The 21,874-nt window shown below is 31.7% G+C and overlaps 1 protein-coding gene across 7 annotated transcripts in view; it reads left to right on the top strand.

The window, feature by feature from the left end:
* Positions 1-17,128, top strand: part of LOC113522291 (fibroblast growth factor 22) — a 255,657-nt gene extending 238,529 nt beyond the window's left edge. For 6 of the 7 annotated variants that reach the window (XM_052900421.1, XM_052900416.1, XM_052900404.1 and 3 more), the window contains one exon: positions 12,950-17,128. In XM_052900421.1, coding sequence (XP_052756381.1) covers positions 12,950-13,459 — 510 coding nt within the window. In that variant the 3' untranslated portion in view covers positions 13,460-17,128. The remainder of the gene's footprint in view (positions 1-12,949) is intronic. The other variant, XM_052900422.1, reaches the window with a different exon arrangement.
* Positions 17,129-21,874: the final 4,746 nt, after the last annotated feature.

The raw sequence follows: 21,874 nt of genomic DNA, 5'->3' as shown, positions 1-21,874 counted from the left end.
ATATGTATATATCTACTCATTTAAAATTTCGATAAACAAATTCCCAATTAGTTTAAACATCTACAACTCATTTTTTTATTACTACACTTCCGTAAACTGACAATTAAATAGCGAACAAAGATTTACGATTAAAATGTAATAGCCATGACATTTTGCCTTGCACAGATTCTATCTTTAATGGGTCTAGGCACTTAATATTCCAGATATTGGAGATCGTAAATAAGAATTTGGCACCTGAAGCACCGATTAACCAATTCGGTGTTGCCGGCACGAATTGCTTTGATTTAAAATATTTCTTCCATATATGTCCCATCCCGATATCGTCTATGATCTCATAAATTTTGTTTTTTTTTTCTATCATCCGTCACCTGTCACTGTCACATTTTGGCGCGGCCACAAAACTACACAATGTAGTAATAGTTAACTATAGTTAGGGGTATTTAATAATTTCAATCTTTAAAATGAAAACATTCCTTATTTTTATAGCTTTACCTAATATGTAGTTACAGATCCACCGTGATTCTATACGACTAGCATTTTTTAAATGATAAATCATTAAAACCACATACCTAACCTAAATTAAAACTACAATCTTATATTAAAACAACTTACGGATTCAACAAAATATTGGATCATGAAACAGCATTAATTATGGTTTAAAATTCATAATTCCAAAAAAAATATTACAAAATAAAATCACATTAATTAAAGTTTTTTTACAGTTCAAGCTGCTAAAATGTCAACTGTTTCTTGCATTATGCTATGACACACAAGACATAAATACTCATCCCACTAATGTTTCCATAACGAACATAAAAAAAAAAATTGATAAAAAAAAATAATTTTAACATTACCCGCTAACATTTTAAAAAGCAGACATTATGGGGATATAAACTTTTTATAATTATACGATTAGACAATGTAGAGAGTGGCCATTTGCATAGAAGAATGATTTCTGTCCAATGTCCTTTCCCCGTGATGTCCATAAAGCTACACATATCTATAAGCGAATATTACCACTTTTCATCAGGTAGATCGTCAGTTTATTTGCTATTATATCTTCGATAAAAAAGATGTTTGTGAAATTATATATATAAATTTTGAGGTTAGAGAGAATCAAGTGCAATAACAAAAGATCGGATGAAAATGTAATAAGGGTAACTTCATTCAATTTCCTGACTCACATCATTATCCAATGACTCTTAACTTTATACAGTATTATAAATGATCTATCAGATCATCATAGGCCAAACTCTAATTGCTAAATAAAATGAAAACTTTTTGCACTATACATTGCAGAACAATAGCCAATATTGGAGCACAGACAAGCAATAATTAAAAAAAAAACAAACATTGTTCAAAGATCATTATAATTTTGTTATTATCATAATTAGAATCTAACGTATAACATTTTGTAGACATAAAAAATACACTTAATTGCTAGGTTTAGTTTAACAACTTTATTAGGCAGCGGTCTAGTATTAGTATAGTCTAAATTTAAATAACCATAACTCTATAATTTGACCTAAGAAACTGTTTTGATTTTCTTTTAAACAGGTTCTTAATTAATCGTCTATGTTTATTTTTTTTTTTACGTTATGCGATATCTTTGTTAATTTTGGTTCTGATATTTATTTTTTAAATAGATAAAGTATAAAATATGACACGTAAAAAAATTATCCCATATTGGAGGTGTAAATTCTATATTTTTCTTTTATCTATTCGTGTGTTGTGTTACAATAGAAGTCGCTGTTTTTTTTGCATAGTGAAATCTTAAAATAATAATTTACTTTTGAATTCAAACCACGGAAAATCCTGACATAAACTAAAAGACTGCCGCATATGCATAAATTAACACTAAGTAGATTCACAGACGACAGGCCAACATTCGAAACACCGAACTATTCTGGAAGGTTGATGGAATCCTATCAAAATACTCGGAATTGACGCAGTTTGATCACATCGATCTTTTACAAGATCGCGGGCTCCGTGTTTCTTGGAAATATTAACAATCTGTGGTCGCCCCTCGACCCTGTGAATCTGTCACGTTCGAGCGCCGCCGCCAATCTGATTTCTTTTTTAATTTTTTCGACCAGACCTGCTCAGGAAACAGTGTTATACATACATCATTATATTTAATTTTTTATGGCTTAATTACAATATTATGTGGTAAAATAATAATTAATCAGTAGTGTGATTTTGTTATCATACATTAATTTTACAATAACCATATTTATAATGAAATTAATTTAGCCGCCACAATTGGGAATGGACGAATCCAAAATCGGACTATCTTAGATCGAATAACAGAAATGCAATGTAAATTCTAAATTAGAAAACCGCTTTGGATTCTAATTTACGCGCATCCCGAGTTATTTATTCAGCAATAAACATGTCAATTACTGTGGCCTAGCTGGAGAGATTTATTTCCTGCCCCCCACAATTTAAACGTACAGTGAAAAATGTAGTCATAGACACGTCGACTGTCACTGTACAAATAACCAGTCAGTGGCGGACTTAGTCCGTCAGTGGCCCGGGGCGGCAAAGCTGAATGAGGCCCCCGGTTTAAGAAGTTAATGTAATATTACAAACTTTTTTTTCAGTATACATTTATATGTGTAAGTGTTATGTGTATGTTTATTTAGTTAAAATCTTGCAAGTAAAATTTAAATTAGACTTAAATAATTATACAAGGAATATGAGGAAAATACAGGTTTTTGGAAACCCTCCAGGACCCAGAGAGATCCGGAGCAGGCCAGGAATTACGATAGTTCCTGATCTTGTACCATCCATATGTACCACACTGGAACTCTATTTTACTGGGGAGAAAGGGATTGTTAGCAATAGGGTCTTACTGACCCATTGCTAGCAATAAACACTGTTACGTTGACTTCCACGTAAACCCCCTTAAAAATCATAATGGATAATTCCAAGATTCATCCAGAATTCATCAAATCATCTTTACTTACCCCTCGCTGATACCAGTAGCACGAGCGGAGTTGCCATTCTATTTTTACCTCAAAGACATCTGTGTTGCCATTTTTCGACTGATGTCTCGAACAACGAATCTAATAGCAATCACGAGCAGGACCTCGATGCTATGAATGCGATGTTAGAAACCTTAGACTTAGTATAACATACTTCATAATCTAAGCTAGAAACAGACTTAAAAAAAAATATATTTAAAAATGTTTTCATACATATTAGTTTACTATTTTATTTGTAATTTTAATTTTATTTAATAATACCCTTAACAGGTACATATTCAAATGTTAAAAAATATGGAAAATTAAAATTTTATTCAAATAATGGAACACCCAACGTCCTTGGAACACTGCCATATGGACTCGCACCCTTTATTGGATTTATAGACAAATACTTTTCTTTTTAAATTTATATTCTATACATAAATATGTATTACACGTACTCAGACTAAGTTTTAGTACATAATTTAAATAATTATTGTATTTGTACTCGTACAGGTAGGTAAATATCTAATTGTGTGTTTCCATAACTCCGCAGCGATAATTCCATTTTGGCAGCCTATTTCTATCAATATACCGTATCTGGTCGACCTCCACGCAGTCCCTTTTAAACGTTAGTGGTCAATCTGCTGTGAATTCGGCATGATAAGACAACTATCCTGCCTTCATCATCTAGTACCCTGCCAGCATGAACTAAACAGCATATAAAAAAGAATATAATTCCATTTTCATTTAAAAACAAAACTTTACATACATAAATCTCTCTCTCTCTCTCTCCCTCTCTCTCTCTCTCTCTCTCCCTCTCTCTCTCCCTCTCTCTCTCTCTCTCTCTTCTTACTATTTAATTTAAGATTGCGTTCCACAAAAAATACCCACTTCAATAATGACATAACTAGTTATTTTAATTTAAAAACTAAATTACTGTGCCGATTTTGATAAGTTTTTTATGAGACCAATCTGAAAGTATATACTTTCAGATAAAAAAATAGTTTTCCAATTCGGTTTATAATGACGCAACTCTGAGGTAACAAACATAAAAATTGAGAACTCATCGTTTTTTGAAGTCGGCTGATATATGTGAATATTTGAAATAATGATTGATGTTTTTTACCCAATCGCACAATTAAACGGCTAAACGGATGTGATTGAAATTTGGAACATGGATAGACTATTACCTAACTTAACACTTCACTTTGATTTTTATATACTGAATCATACGGGCAAAGTCACGGGAAATAGTTAATATAGAATAAGCAAAAAAAACATCAACATATGTGATTTTATTTAACTAAAATAAATAAATAATAAATAAAAATATTTTATTGACACATAAGGACGAACATGCTGCGGAGAGGGATACTAAAATTTAATTCCGTCATATTGAGTCCTTTACAAGGGCCAGGAATCAAAGAATACCCTGTATCGATTTATTTTTAGTCCATAAAGATCGGAATCGATAACCCTCAAACTAGTGCCGTGTATAATCGAGCTTATCGATAAACGATCTATCGATACTGAGACGGTAAAATATTTGACCTGCAAGGTTGGCACGATTTATTCACTGGAAAATATATGTAAATAATATGAGAATAAATATTTGCATATCGTTGGGTATTAGAATAATCCTATTACAAGATACATAGATTTTGCATGCCACTGTAATAAATATTATGATTTATTATAATATTCATTGAAATACGGTATCCAACTAAGTTGGTAAGGAGGAAAGGGATTGTTAATAATTGATTCTATCAACCTTATTGCTAATAATATAGGGTCGGTCTCCACGTGATTCCCTTTGGAAACCATTCTTGTGTAATTCGTCACGATAGACTAACTGATCTGTCTTCACCCTCACCCGTCATATCTCACTGGTGTCCCACCAGCATATATCGACAGCACAGGCAGGGTTACCATTACATTTTCGCCAATTAAAAAACAATACCACAGCGACAGTTCACAGCGACAGCGACAACGAAACCACTTCCCATCTTATAGGCAATCTGGTTGTTTACCATTCTAAATATCATAAAAATCTACTACTTAATATAGTAATCAGTACCTACTTGTATTATTACTTATAATGTACTGCTGGACACAATTTTTATCAAGTGTTAAGGTACTTAACTCGATTTTTATGTGAATAAAATAATTTGATACAATAGTTATTCGAATATCGAAATATATTAACAAACAAATGTATTCGTACATAGACTAGTAATAGAATGAACATGAATTAAAATAAGTTATTAAATACAAAAAAAACTCACTTTTATCATAACAGAATTAATATGAGGCTACTAATACATATAATACTAATACAGGAGGCTAATACAGGCTAATTTCGATGAAAATCCTTTCTATCAATAAAGAAATTGATCCATAATTATCAAGAATATCGCGCGTAATATATGATACATACAAAATACAGACGAATTCAGAAACTCTGCACACAAATTCCTGCGTTTACATTTCAATTAAAATCAATAATGTAAAATTAGACATAAGTAATTATAAATTGAATTGCTTGATTTAATATATCATTATAATATTACCTTTAGAAACTATCGTAATATATTACTAATCATCATTATTTTAATAAAATAAAATAATGTAAATAATTCATGAATTCAATTTTATCGATATTTCGTATCAAATCAATCGATCACTAGTTGTTATCGCGCCCAATTCACACCATTTGCTCTATGAACCAATTTCTCTAAACATGGTCCTGTAGCTATTATTAGAAATGGGGTCTAATAGTTTTTGGATAAGATACGATAAATAAGTACTTAGACGAGATCGTTGTGAAGTTTTACTTAATTATGACATCATTAACGGTAGTTAAAATAGTTTAAAAATAATTATTGTAATCTATGTGAATTTGGCGGCATTTATTCTTGTCCCGACTTATAAATAAAACAAGAATTACAAGTAAATAGGTAGATCCATTTGTATTTCTTTTATATATACTTACATGAAATAAAGTTGATTTAAATAGATTTTTTTTTTATTTTGAATATTTTTGTTGCGAGTTTAAGATATATATTTTAATGGTTACAAAAAAAAAATTGTATGTACCAATACAAATATAAAACATTTTACTATTTACAGACTTTTTGATCTGTGAGGAACATTAGTAAAAGCTTACAATGGAAATGGAGCTGCGAGTTCTTAAAAAAAATGTTTATTTTTTTATATGGATACAAAAAATATGTTATTCTTTGTCAAACCATAAATATATTTGAGTATATTTATAAATAAAACAAGAACAACGACAGTAACATTTTTTTTTAATTTATATATAATAAAATTTACAATTTTCATATAAAATTAATCTGTATCCAGAGTAATAAAATCTATCACAACAAAATAGCCATATTATATGTAGAGGGCACGCCCACATATATCATAATCTAAATAGATTGGCCCAAGATCCGCCATATTTGGTTTATATTTTATTACATTTCGTCGCTATAAAACTGTCATATTATGCCAATTCACGATCTCGTGGGAATAAATATTAATATTATTATAGCATTTATTTGATTTTATAGTTTTATTATTGGAAAAACTAATTTCCAATTTGTCTTTTTTTAAACGACTTCCAAAAAAAGAAGGTTCCTAATTCGTTTGTACTTTTACGACTTACATTATATGACTAAAAAATTGTACGTCAAATTTTGACAGCTATATTTTTTAAACCAAAACCAAGTGTTCCATTTTTGTAGTGTTATAAGTACTTGGATCAAAAGCTTCCCAAATCAGATTTTTTATTTAATTGGGGAATTTTTTCTGATGTAATATAAATATAGTACATCTATAAATGTTGCTTAAAGTATACATCTATTAATTAAAAAGGTGGCCATTTAAATATATTATTAAAATGGTTATAGAAATGGTGAATAATTCTTTTTTTCTATATTCATCTATGGACACAACTAAAATCGCTGTTTTCATTTTTGGAGTAAGATATACTTTGATTTTTTTTTATCTGTTAATATTTACTTTTTTTTTCTCAAGAGAAAAAAAAATTGGCGGGAATAGTAAGTACTCTGTACAGAACTGTAGGCACCAGAGACCAAAGTAAACAAACCATGTAATTAGACATTACTCCAAAGAATTTCTAGATATAACTTACAAAATCGCAATTAAAGCCTAGCTATTCCATTCCATTTGTAATCAAGACGTCATCAGAGATTAACAGGGAGTACAGTTAGAAATATCTGAGTGTAAAATTAATTCTAATATTAAAATCTTGGTCAGTGGTGACCTCTGTCAAATTATTTAGTCTCGTGAATACTTATTTTAGACTATACCTGTTTGACTTTACTTATAAAAATATTAGTAATATTAGTTTACTTATTAGTAATATAGGATTATTATTCGAAGATGTATAATTATGTATATCTATTCTCACTCAGTAAATGTTTTGCGCCTACCGTCATTTACCGATTTAATTTTTTTGATCGAAATATAACTATCATACCTCTTAAATTGAAACTGTAATACACATTTACAAAATTTTATAAAAATCAGGTGAGCATTTTAAAAAAATAGCGTGAATGGACATCGTGATACGATATTTTTATATATTAAAATAAATTAATTTAATAATTTATAAAATTAAAAGCAGAATAGAATAGAATAGAATAGAATAGAATAAATTTATTGTGAGCTGTATGTTACAATTTTTCGTAAGATGTTATTAACGTCTCAAAGGAAAACAGCCTACCCATACATCGGGCATACAATACGATTAATTACAAAACATTAATTATTTTACAGTCATACATTAAAATTGTCAATAAAATTGAAAATAAAATAAAACATGTCAATCAACAGTCACAAACTAACTCATGGTCACCATTAGAACATATTAATTATCATCCTATATATTAATTAAATTATTTATAATGTCAATGTAAAAAAATATTCAAATACACGTCACTGCATTACATGTAATTTTTCTTACTCCAAAATAAATACAAAAATGTTTACTTCTTAAAAAAAACAATTTCATTGCGCGATAAAATTACTATAGAACAGAGAAATAAAGTATAACAAATGTCAAAATAATCAATAAAATCGGTTCGTAATTCGTATCTTATGATATACACATTCACACACAATATAGATGTACGGAAACCTTCCTTTTTGAAGTCCTCTAAAATTGTATACACAAATCAAAAACAAGTGTAAAAAAAATTGCAACTACCTCTTTTCATGACATATCTTTTATGTTCCAATAAACACTATTAAATATACTAAAATCAAATTTATTTAAATATTAATAAATGTCAAATAAAAATCTTCAGTAATTTGAAAATTTTATTGCAAATTAAATGCATATTTAAGGCACTTTTATTTTATTAACCTGTGTTAATAAAATTACATTATGATTACAATCGGGACAATGCACGCCCAATTAAACCGCGGGTGGTATACACTAAACACTAACTGTATCGATAATGCAAAATGCAACGGGCCAAGTCCTCTAAAGCAGTTCGCAGTATTTCCAACAGAAAATATTTGTAATTATTTTCGTCAGCTTTTCCGTGTATATCAATATAACTAAAATCAATTGCCGAATTGTTTGTTTGAAATACGTCACTTCATAATGACTGTACCTAATTAGTTGATTCTTTTTTTAAGAAAATATTTGATTTTTTGGTTAATAGGAAACAAACTGATGGCTCCTCGAAAGGAAACTGATAATCATCGCCTATAGATATGAACAGTACCGTGGACATAACAGAGTCTACTGTAAATAAGTAAAAAAATTGGGTTAAAAATATCCATATAAAAAGTGAAATAATGAGTAAGACAGATGATAGTATTCAAATTTTTATTGTAATTAATTACATAGTCATACTATAAAAGAGAGATAAATCTCATTTTCTTTATTAGTACACCCGTAGAAAACTGCGGGTGTACTAATAAAGGTATAATCTTAGGGTCCAATCACAGTCAAAAATGGACCGATTAAACTGTTACCACGTTCTCACAAATCGATGCACTATAATAAACTGAGAAGTCTAGAAATCTTTTAATTCGGAGTATTTGATACTTAGTTTTCATCTATGTAAAGGAATAGGAGACGAGAGTGAAGTATAATTATGTAGGTAGGTAGATAGATTTATATGTAAGTGGCTCCATAACCTGGTTTATCTGTTTAAATATACATTTATTACCTTAGTAATAAAAACTAAAACCTACAAAACTATTTTAAATATTAGCATCTCTTATCACTTCCTTACGTATTACGATCTCAAAAAAAAAATTCAATAGCGATAATGTAGGTTTAAACAAATAAGGGGACTAATCTATAATTTTACAAAAATTTCTTACTAAAAAAATAGATATATAATGTTTTAAAGCAAAAAATACAATTACATATATAAGTATTTTGGCTATGTTACGCCTATCTTTCATTAGGATTGGCAGAAACAATAAATTTCTTTATAGTAATTCTTCTTACATCCATCCTTTTCGATTGACAAAACCAACACATTCTTTTTTAATCTTTGTTCAAGAGCATTTAGTCAATACTTCTCTTATCCATTTGCTAAATAAAACAAAACAAGAGTTATCGTTAATGCTCTCATTAATTTAATTTAATTTAATATAATAAACAAATTATCGTACAAACACCACAAATTTTAAACTTGGCCTATCTAACTACTGTGCACCTCAATTTATAATAGCAACTAAGCTATGTTTTTAGCAAATGGTAACATCTTAAGATTAGTAACTTTCCTGCGGGTATGCAACCGGAGCTCGGATGGTAATGGTGGTTTAAACCGTCGTTAAACATAACGTGCCATTTAAGGTTGAACAAATATCGTATCCTTGCAAAATATTGTAGCCACCCAGTATTTTCATGTTTAGAAATAGTTTTGTTGATCATAAATTGAAATGAACATTTCCCACTTAGCAATTAATACAAGTTAGGAATCGACTACCTTAGTTTAAGTTTAGAATTTTATTCTATTGATAAACAAGTTATTATATAGTTGATAAAAAATATTTTATTTAATTCCGCCTTCATTGGTGTGCGTGCGAATGCCAACATTTGAAAATTGACCACTATTAGTAGAATCTTTATAACCTTCCCTCTTAGTCATCAATCTCTGACCATTATTACGTCTATGCTCATATTGCTTGAAAATTTATAAATTAAATAATTATAAATTTACTAGCTCTATACCCGCGACTTTGTCTACGTGACTAGAATAAAAAATAAGTATGCACAATAAATGTATTATGTATAATTGTTTTAGTATGTTACTATAATTATGTCGCATATTTTTCACCACATCTACACTTCATACGCTTTTTGATTTTACCAAATGGTTAGCTGGTAGAGAATGCCTTGCCACAAGGCATTCTCTACCAGCTAACCATTGGTTAGGTTTACCACTTTTATACAGTTTTATTGTAAAGAATAAATAAATAAACAATAAACTCTTTCTCTTTTACCTCTTTTTTTATATTTTTAAAACTTATATTCAATTTTCAAAGATGTCTACATATCTATCTCTATTTTTCTCCATGCTAAATATTATTACTATACGTGTATGACATATTACATGATTGATTGAGCCGTAAAAGCGCCAACAAACCAACAAAAATACAAACTCACTTTCACATTTATAATATCAGTGAGTATATTAATCGTGTTAATTAAGATTTATGTTGTGCGCGCATCGTGATCGGATTTTACAAAAATGTGTTAATAATGTTAGTGGCTCAATTAATTTAATCAAACTATTTTAATGTTGACACAAACATGATCGCCATCTTTGATTTTGTGATAAAAAAACCGTTCTATTTGTGAACTGGTAGCGAACTTGGCATTATTGTTACCAAGATTTATAATGTTTTATATTAATAAAATCAAATTTTCCATTAGGTGCTTCATTGGTAATAGCAGATAGATTTAAAAGACATCTATATTTGTTTTATATCTATATATTAATACCTGAAGCAAAAACTTTGTACCTCATTTTACGAAAATAGCGCGGACCAAAGAGTATGAAATTTGACACACTTCTAGTTTATATAGAGAAGCAGTGCAGAATGATGATACTTTAATAAAATTATGCATAAAAAATAGATTAAATCAATAAAAAAAACAACATCACACACACACTACCATGAATTTAATACATACACACTCACACACACACATATATACTCTTTTGTTTATTGTTAAAGTATACGGTCAAACTGAGAATAGATTAATATTGTCTTTAATATTATTTGTCTATGGTCTTACTGAATGACAAATATAACCATAATAAATTCATTTATTACAGTATACATATACATATACACACACACACCACACACACATATACACACACACACCACACACATGCATGCATGCACACACACGCATGAATGCATTTAGATATACTTATTACTAATATTAGATAATGTTTATGTCTTAATTTTATGGTACTATGATTTGTATTTGCATGGTTATGGAGGAGCGTGACCTTCTGATACAGGTGATAACACTTACTAGAAGGTCACCACAACGATCTTAGTATTGTATCAATTTTGTTACGAAATAAATATTTTTCATTTTTCATTTTTCATTTTCATATGTTATGGTTAAATTTATATGTATATATATATGTATATGTATATATGTTATGGCAACCACTACTTTATTTAAATGCATACAAAACTCTGCACCGAAACTAACTATTCTTTTTTCAATCGATAGGAAGCATTCCCATACTAATTTTATTACAATAGATTCGCTGCATTTGTGAAAAAAAAATCTTAAATGATTCTTATTAAAAAAATATTATTAATAATTAAGTACAAATTAAATACGTAAATACTTACTAACGAGATTTTTATCTAGATTCAAATTTCAACTAATTGCTATAAACTTTTGCAATATGTTATAATAAATTTGTATTAATTATAAACAAATTTTGTATTAAATATAAATAAACGAAACAAACAAAACAAATTTCTTATTACAAAATTACTAAATTTTATTGTTAAAAGTTTGGTAAGCACACATTATATTTTAATGTAATTACTACCGGTTTAACTTACGTGTAATTAATTAATTAGATTGAGAAAGGTTGGTTACTAAAGTAATTATTACATTAAAATTAATAAATGGAGAGTTAGTTCTTTAGATTCTTTTAATTGTAGGAGAGCTAAAAGTTATGAAATCAATATGGCAGTTCCCAGAAATCAAAAACTTGTAAGAAAAAAAGAAGAATTTTAAAACTTAATGGCAACCAGGAAAATCTCGAGTCATTCGCTATACCCGCCCAAGATAAATGCACTTCGTTACCTAAGTTACGATAACAAATTGCTATCTCCATAAATCAGTCGGGTTATAATTTTCAACCGATGTCCGACACTGCCCATCGCAGATTGAATTTAATGCTCAATCGCTAATGTTCAGTCTTGCGACAATTTAAGATGCATTAGTATAGCTTACGGGCTCTTATGCATATTTATGAACAAAATAGCCAATTCGTTTGACCACAGAAAGTACCTGGTTATTATAAATGTAAGAGCCGTCTATGCGGTGTTGTGTTGCTAAATGGGAGGAATCACACTGTATTAATGTAATCATTTATTCATATAACAAATGGGAATGTTTATAATAATCTACACATATTGTAGGTACATAAATGCAAATGTTGGTGTCTAATACTCGATTCTGTATGCTAATACCTCGTTCATGACTTGAGGGTTAAAAGCCCGTTTTTTATAAATCATTATAGATTAATTTCTATAATCCGCCCCATTTTAATAGGCACCTCGCGCTACGGGCGTAATATTAACTGATAGTCTATATTGTCTAATACGTTTACAAAACCCTGGAGTTATGTTAGATATATATCATCACACCACACGTCATATTCCCATAAGCACTTAAACTTTTTCAAATATACTAATCACCGCCCTCTCTATTGTTTCAGAAGGATCTCTCGGACGACTGTTTGTTCCAAGAGCATTTAGAAGAAAACAATTACAACACATATTCGCGAATACGAAACGGTAAGAAGACCTTCTTAGCGCTGGACAATCGAGGGCGGGCGAGGCGGACTCAGATACCGATGAGCCGACAGCTCGGGAACCTGTCAACGTATGCGCTGACGCTAACCAGGAGATGGGACGGACACGGACACAAACCGACGCAATGCCCTCCGCGACGGCACAGAGGAAAACTGAAGAGGCCCCCACCGAGACATAGAAACTGCCTGCAACGGCTGCAAAAGCAGAATTTAAGACATAAACGCAAGCACAAGAAGGCTAACAACCCCAAAAAGAAACAGAGACATCCGAAGGCGCGGAGAAAACATGAGAATAGTACGACGACGACGACCGAAGTCAGCTGGGACGAGTCGACCATGTCGACCATGTCGACGACAACAGACGCCGAGTTTTTTCGCTCGGCGACCGCGCAGGAGGCGGTCGGTCGCGCCTGAGTCGCTCCTTAGTCGCGGTCGGGGCTGCCGTTGCGTTGTCTCACTAACACCGTTCCACGCTTACACGCGTTTGAATCTCTATATCATTCCTGTAGAGTGCATAGAGCGTCAGCACTCGAAAACATAGCATTGCATTGCTCTCTTAGACGGGTGGCGGAACTAGTGACCTGGTCGTTTCTCCTCTTGATCGGTTGCGAAAACTTACTTCTTTCTTCTGTAGTCGTAATACCCAAATACTCAACTGATACGAGTCATGTAAAGAACAAACGGCGCAACTGCCCTGCATTGAACAATAAACTAACTGATATTATTCTACCAAAGCTACTGAAATCATCTATCTCAATTTATATTCCTAGTTCGCTTTAAAAATATAGGTTTATTGGCAAGATTCCATTGTCTTAGTTACTGTATCATGAAATTATTAATGTAGATATTGCTAACTTATATTCGATAATCTCAATTATCGGAGCACTTTAATTTAAACGAGTTGTGATCATCGGTCGGTAAGGTGGAACCGTGTTACGTGTTTAGAGCATTCCCGTTCGTGGTGATCCAAATACTTCGGTACCGTTCAGTCTTAATTTTATTTGGTTCTTTAATTTCCAATAAAAGCCAAATGGACTGTAATATCGGATGGCACTATATTTGTTATTGGTGTATCGTCCGAATCCATTTGTTGGTCAACTCCTAAGATTTCTATTTAATTACAGCTAAGTGATTCGTTAATGGACCTGATAGAAGACTTCGGTTCCGTTACAAACGAATAGCATTTATCGCCCCCAAAAATCTTAAACACCCGTAATTTTCCAAGTTTACAAAGTGCCCTCTCAAGAGCATATTCAAATTAAGAAATTATCACTTTAATTCCTTTGATGGCCCCGTTGTGAACACGAATATTAATATCGAAATTAGTTTACGTATTTTATTGCTCCGATATGTGTCCATTTACATATGAATGCTTTGGATTGTCACGCACTGGATTTTTGGGAAGCTTTTGTACTTAGATTGAATGTGTTGAGGTGTAATTTCATAAGAATATGACTGAGATATGGACTGAGTAATGTAGTTTATGTTGGTTTCGGTCTAGGGTACGATAGGATAAAGTATGGTGCGGCGTAACGGCATGCTTCTATATTCCATGCTAAGGTGTCCGATTGTCGGAGGCGAGTGGTCGTCGCTCCAGCAATAGACTGTACAATTGTCGAAACTGGATAAAAGATTGCGCAATGCGAACGATGCACTTAAATCACGACCACTTGCCTCTAAATCGTCCAAAAACGGAGTAGTGATAAAAAACTAACATCAGAGAAGTGACTATTAGTAAGTAGTTTTTAAAACGTGTATCTAATTTGTAAATTTATTTATTTTCCATAGAGAAAGTGTATTTTGTTAACGTTTTAGTTGATGTTTTTTTATTCTCTTTTTTCCTTTAGTTCCAACCGAATGTAGATGTGTAGAATTTCATACGCTTGTTATTTTTAGTGAGCCAATTTTATTTGTATTATAATTATAAGTCCGTTCGGTAACAATATGTGCTCTGTATGCAGTTTGTATGGAAATTATGAATGCATTTGCAAATATTGAGATTGGATGGATTCACTATTACATTCTACATATTCGATAACCCTCGCATTCTGATATGTGCGTAAATCTTGTAGCTGGAACCCTTGTCACATTGTCAACGAACATTCTATTCAAATTTAAATTCAATTTGTTTTTCAAATGTTTTTACATTAATGGAGCAAAAAGTTATAAATATTTTTTAATCTATGCCCAAGAACTTTTATTGTTTGTAGGTAGGAAGGAACTTCTTTGTGCTTTGTGTTTTATTGAGCGCTTGACAAAGTAAGTTACTCCTCGGGAATATTACCCAAAGGGTCCATCTCTCCATAGTAATTATGAGTGTTACAGTCGATTCTGTGATGTCCATATTGCTATTTATACTTTTTCAAATCATAATTGTTTTGTTGATTATTTATTAAAAATCTATTTAATATCTTTTTAATTCTATACTGACTACGATAAATTAGTTTTACTTGTATAATCAAAATTTACTTTTGTTTATGACATATTAATTTTTTACTAAAAATTATTAATTTACTTGTCTATAATTATAAATAATTATGAATATATAATACTCAATACCATGAATTACCTATATAATATATTAACTTAGTTAATATTCAATTATTCTGTACGCTGACAATGTGAATAAGCGTTTTGTGAATATCATTCAGCAAGCTTTATGAATGTACCTATGTATGTTAGACGAATGATATTTTGTATTTATTATGTATGTATTTATATATTTTAGTTGATCAACGAAAGCGACAATAAATCGGCGCTCAAGTAGCATTTAGTGAGACCAATATGGACGAAATTGGTTGGCGCAATCCTATACATACTATTAACGTACTATATTTTTAAAAGCGTTAAGATTTCTTGTCACTTTTGTGCAATAAATTATTAGAAACGCGGTTATATAAATTTGACTCGTTATTGTATACTAAATTAATGCAAATCGATCTTTATGTTAGTGTAGAAGCAGTATTTTGGCATTGTTAAAGTGGATCCTTTACAGTATCTAGTTTTGTAGTTTTTTAATAAATAAGATTGTAATGACAATAGCTGATCACTGATTTTGTACAATCAAAAAGTGGTTACAGGCAAGCTTTTAGTATTGCGCGGCGGTAGCAAATTCACTGTTATCTAGTAACGAGATTTAAAATAAAAAAAGCATAGACAATATTTAAAAACAAGTGTTCTTAAAACTAAATACCCATAGACTAAACAAAACAAATGAAACCGTATATGTAGCTCATAGACTAAGGAATATTGGTCCTTAATCTAGAATGTAGCTAATATTTTTAAAAAGTATGCAAATGACATGTACATTGTATATTAATCGATTAATTTAAATCGATTTTAATAGAATAATGTGAGTTTGCGAAGCACGCTATCGAAGGTGTAAAAATATGAATCGTAAGTTTATCTTATTTATACATGTGCCATATAACACTAGCCCGCCTGGCTATACCTACCGATCCAATGTACACTTAATCCCAATACAATCAATGTTTTTTATACCATCCAATAAAATATAAATTTGTTAAGAGTGTTCATGTCGAAATCTGATAATTTCTGTGTTATGTTAATTTTCTTTTCATTCACTACAAGACCACATATTTAATATAATAAATACATTCTAAAATAATAAAGTTAACATATAATACTGATGTTGTCAGAGTTTGGGGTGAATACTCTTAAATCCATACAATTTATAAAATATCTACTTAATACAAAATCAATAAAATCCAACAATCCTCTGCTCTGTTTCACTTATATGTATATAAAACATTAATGACAAGATGAGTCAATGCAGTATTAATAAATTAATTTCGATACATTTACATTTTACAAGTAATTGATGATAATGAATATGTGACATTTGTGTTTACAATCTTACAGTGCATTTACAAATTACAATGTACATTAAAATTTCGATACTGATAATTATGAAATCGTCATGGTTAAATGGTTCTAAAGTAGAATTTAATCACATTTTTACCTACCTACGTAGTTTTACCAAAAGATTGATGGAAACTTTTGGACAATAACTTTTTACAGCCTCTTATACTGACAAATAAAAATGATTCTACAAATATAAAACATGGTTTCATTTCATTTATTTATTAAGGTACTTATAAAACTGATACTATAAACTTTGTTTTTGATAGCAAAAAAGATTTTAAAAATTCCCCAAGTAGAATATGGAATAGATGCAATTTTTCGTGATTTATATACAATAGTTCTGTGATTCTGCAAGCTAATTTATCACCTTCGTGGTATAAAAATATATTTTACTTGTCTATCAAATACTTTCGTAAATAGAACAGAAATGTATAAAAAATATATATGTTTTTGAAAATTGACAGTTATTTTAGTATGAACACTCTTAAGGCCCCAGAAAGAAACTACATCTATATGGTTGAACTGAAATATTTTTTTCATTAAATACCACACGTTCTTTGAGTAGAGGTACCAGCTATATTATACCGGGTGTAAGGGACACATTGGCAAAAACTGAAACAAAGATTTCAGTCTTTTATTCTGAACCGAAAGCCAGTGGAAATTCTTTAGGGAAAATTTAAATTTTTTCCTCTATTTTTCTCAGTCAAAATCATGTAATCTATGATATTGTGACATAATATAAAGAAATAATAATATTTTATAGTAATATACTATGAAATACCAAAAAATAGTAACAGCAAACGTATCACGCGTCGTGTGGATCGTAAAATTTCAAATACATTGCGCGGCGTCAAAACTAAGATTCGTCAATTATATATATGGCTGTGGTGCATTTCCGGCGGGAAACTAATTTGCCATCTGATTCAGACCATTCATCTGGATCAGCTGTTTTTGTTTTGGCCAACCTGTCCCTGTAGAATAACAATGAATGTAATGCTGAAACCCCGACAAAGAATAAAATTAGGGGAAACATAATTTTTTTAAGACCAGAGGACGTCAACCTTACACGATTACTATTAGTAGTTTTTTTTTTTTATATAACATAGAATAGCAAACAAGCTGACGGCCCACCTGATGGAAAGTAGTAACCGTCACCTATAAGCATGAGCAGTACCATAGACATAACAGTGTATACTGTTTCGCCCATGATACCCCCACATGCATTGCCATTTCTGATGACTCAGGTGTTATTCCTCTGTACCCTGTAAATTCACGCCGTATCCCACCCTTCAAACCTAAACACAGCTATGCAAACACAACTGCTTCACGGTTGAAACATGAATGGGACAGAAGTACCCTAGCAATCGACTTTTGTACAAAGTCTCCCTCTGGTATATACATACGTATACAGTTATATACGTAATATTATATTATGTAAATATGTACATTGGAAGTGTAACCCTCACTAATACTAAACTGATCCGATTAAGACCGAACCTGGGAATTCATTAACCTGAAGCTCCATGCCTCTGCCATTGCACTGCAGAGCTCTTAAAGAGAAATAATCTAATAACACCAAAGGCTTCAATCTACTTTTGATGAAGTCTAATAGCCCCATTGCTAGGAATATATCCTATCAACTCGAAATCATCACGACAGGCCAACTGATCTGCTTTCATCTTCACCTATTATCCATTATTGGTGCCCCGCCAACATATACACATAGCTCAGGCATCATCAATGACAACCTATTCGGTGATGTTCGTCGTATTGTTCATAAATTCGTTTATGAATAATTAAAGTTTTTTTATGGAAAACAAAAAAAAACTTTCGGATATTCATTAGATTCAGCGCGGATAAGTATATGATATTTAACAAAATTTTGGATAATCTTTGTCAACCGTTAACGTTATGGTGAACGTTACACTCAACACGTCGATATTTAATCGAGCATGTTGAAAATCAACGTAACAGGAGCGAGCCTACCGCCATCTCTCGGATTTATTTTGGTTTGTTATCGGTGTTTTACATCAGTATTTTGATGGGTGAAAATGGTATGGTAACCCCGCCTGCGCTAACGGGATACGCTGGCGGAGCACCAGTGAAGGGTGATAGATGAGAATGAAAACAAGCCAGTTAGCCCATCATGATGAATTCATCAGGAATTAGCCATGATAATTTCCAGGGGTCCTCCCTGGAACTATCAACGCGGTTAACGCGAGAAGGTCGACTTGGTTGGGTATATTGCTAGCAATGGGATTCTCAGTCTCGATTACTAACAATCCCTTTCCCCCTTACATCAGTATTGGACGAACATTTAAACTACCACAGAAAATCTTTGTTGTTTTTCAATCTCGAACTCAGAACCTTTAAGGCCTGTAAAACAGGGTTTGTCTACCAAATAAATTCAATATTTACACTGAAGTACATTTTTCACAATGCAAATATTTGCATTATGAAAAATTTTATGTTCCCAGCATAAATAAAGCAGTAAAAGGCAACTAAGGAAGGTTGAGGGATGTGCAGCAGCGTCTGTTTTAAAACATCTCCAAAGCCTAACTGCGGTTGCCAATCTGCCTGCCCAGCATGACAACTACTGGCAACCTCAAGGGGAAAGCTTATGTTCAGTAGTAAACAGTTAAAGGCTGATATGATGAAATATTTGCACTGTGCTGGAATCGAACCCACAATCATAAGAATACGAGGCAATGTGTTAAACTACGCCAGTAAAATCCTTATTTAAACATTAAACGAATTTAAACATCAACTGACTTGCGTAGAAATAATGTTGGGCTTGAACCCGCAACGATCAGACCAGAGGGAGACTTTGTACAAAAGTCAATTGCTTGGGTACCTCTGTCCCATTCGTGTTTTAACCGTGAAGCAGCTGTGTTTGCATGGCTGTGTTTCGGTTTGAAGGGTGGGATATGGCGTGAATTTACTGGGTACAGAGGAATCACATCTGAGTCCTCAGGAATGGCAACGCATGGGAGGTATCATGGGCGAAATAGTATAGTCTGTTATGTCCATGCTACTGCTCATGTCTATAGGCGACGGTTACCACTTTCCATTAGCTTGTTTGCCATTCTAAGTTGTATAAAAAAAGTGAGGCATTGTATTAAATCACTACATCACCTAGTTTCTCAATTGGACAACTGAAGGTGAACTTTATTTAATACCACGTGACTTGCAAAGAAAAAATTACGTAAGTATAAAAGTATATACGATGCAGCTTGTACGGGTAACGAGCGAAACTTGAAAACATCTTTACATATGAATCATTATAGACTTTGCTTTATACAAACCGGACGATGTAAAAAGAACAAGTCCGTTAATATTACATATATACATATCTGTCACGCCTATCTCCTATTAGAGTAGCCAAACAAAAACAATGGAACGCCAAATGCATTGATTTAAACAAACCTCTTTCGCTTCTTCCACGTTAATTAATCTTTTCATATCACACATCCTCGCCGCTTACGGGTACTTTTAATTTGGCTCATCTTCAGCACTTCGCCTATTTGTTCGACATACCTCTATCTCTCCGTCTAAGGTAGCCCCTACCGACATCTCCATTTATTTTGCTCGATACATCTCTTTCGTAATTCTTCTTCTCGTAATTTTTCATTCATCCTCTCCTACGTGGCAAAGGAATTCCGTAAATATTGTCGTCAATGTTAGAGGCCTATTAATCTTGATGGACCATACAAAGCAAATATATAAGATCCGTGTAATATGGGCTTTTAACTGCCCGAGTATAAGAAAATGCAGTTTAAGACGATCCCCAACTAAACGAAGCTGCAACGTCGAATGTAATAATAATATTCGAATAAAATGATTTTTGCAATAGTGAAATTATTGGATATGAAATATAATAGATCAGTGCTGTGGAACTATAGTCCTGATTCTCGGGGTTGACAACGGAATGATGCTTAAACAGTATTAATCTGTAATTTCTACGGAGCAATTCATATCTAAAGCACACAGTCAGGTACTACTTTCCATTAGACAGAATGTCAATTTGTGTTCAGCATCATATCAGCTTTTAACTGTTTACTGCTGAACATAAGTCTTCCCCTGGGAGGGTTTTGTCAGTAGTTGCCAAGCTTGGCAGGTGGATAGGCAACCGCAGTTAAGCTTTGGAGATGTTTTAAGAGGGATACTGCTGCCCATCTTTCGCCCTCCCTTAGTCGCCGCTTACGACACTCACGGGAAAGGAAGGGGTATTCTATTCTATGACGGGACTACATGGGAATTCTAAGTCTTGTGTAAAAGTAATTATCTTACCAATCAATACCAACATAATGCGAACGAAAAAATAATAAAACCTTGCAAACATAGCATGCAGACAAATAACACAAAGTGGCGCCACTATGTCATGATATAGGTGCCAATTATATGCTACCATTTTAAATTAATTTTATCTTTTACTAGGTCTATAGCTCTACATATATATCTGTGGTCTATAGTTTTGTCAGAGTCATAGACAAGACATGACTAATTATCCCGCCTTGTTGATATTTCTGATTTTTTAAATGTTACACAATTTTCAAGAATTTATATTATAACATATTTAAAATTTAACATCCTAAGTGAATCTAAATACGAGTACATCATCAGAACTTAAATAAATTTAATTTTCCTATTATTGAGAAAAAGAAATACTATTAAGATTATTAAACAAAAAAAAATAACATTTTTTATTTTAATTTGTGAACGATATTTTTTCTTTTGGTGGACCCTACTTAAAATCGATTACAATTTCAGTTTATAATGTTGGTAGTACAGTAAAGGACAGATAAATTAGAGCTCCTATGCGTGCGAACGTGACAAATTTATACAGGCAGCAAAACTTGTTTTCGCATTTGTTAAAGTTCAACCGTATATCAATGACATAAAAGTGATATGGACTGTAATTTTATTGTTGTATGGTATTGGACC

Source organism: Galleria mellonella, unplaced genomic scaffold (assembly GCF_026898425.1).
Source record: "Galleria mellonella isolate WM207_F2 unplaced genomic scaffold, CSIRO_AGI_GalMel_v1 utg1267, whole genome shotgun sequence".
NCBI lineage: Eukaryota > Metazoa > Arthropoda > Insecta > Lepidoptera > Pyralidae > Galleria > Galleria mellonella.
Note: the sequence above shows the minus strand (reverse complement) of the source record. Positions and strands in the feature narration are given on the sequence as shown.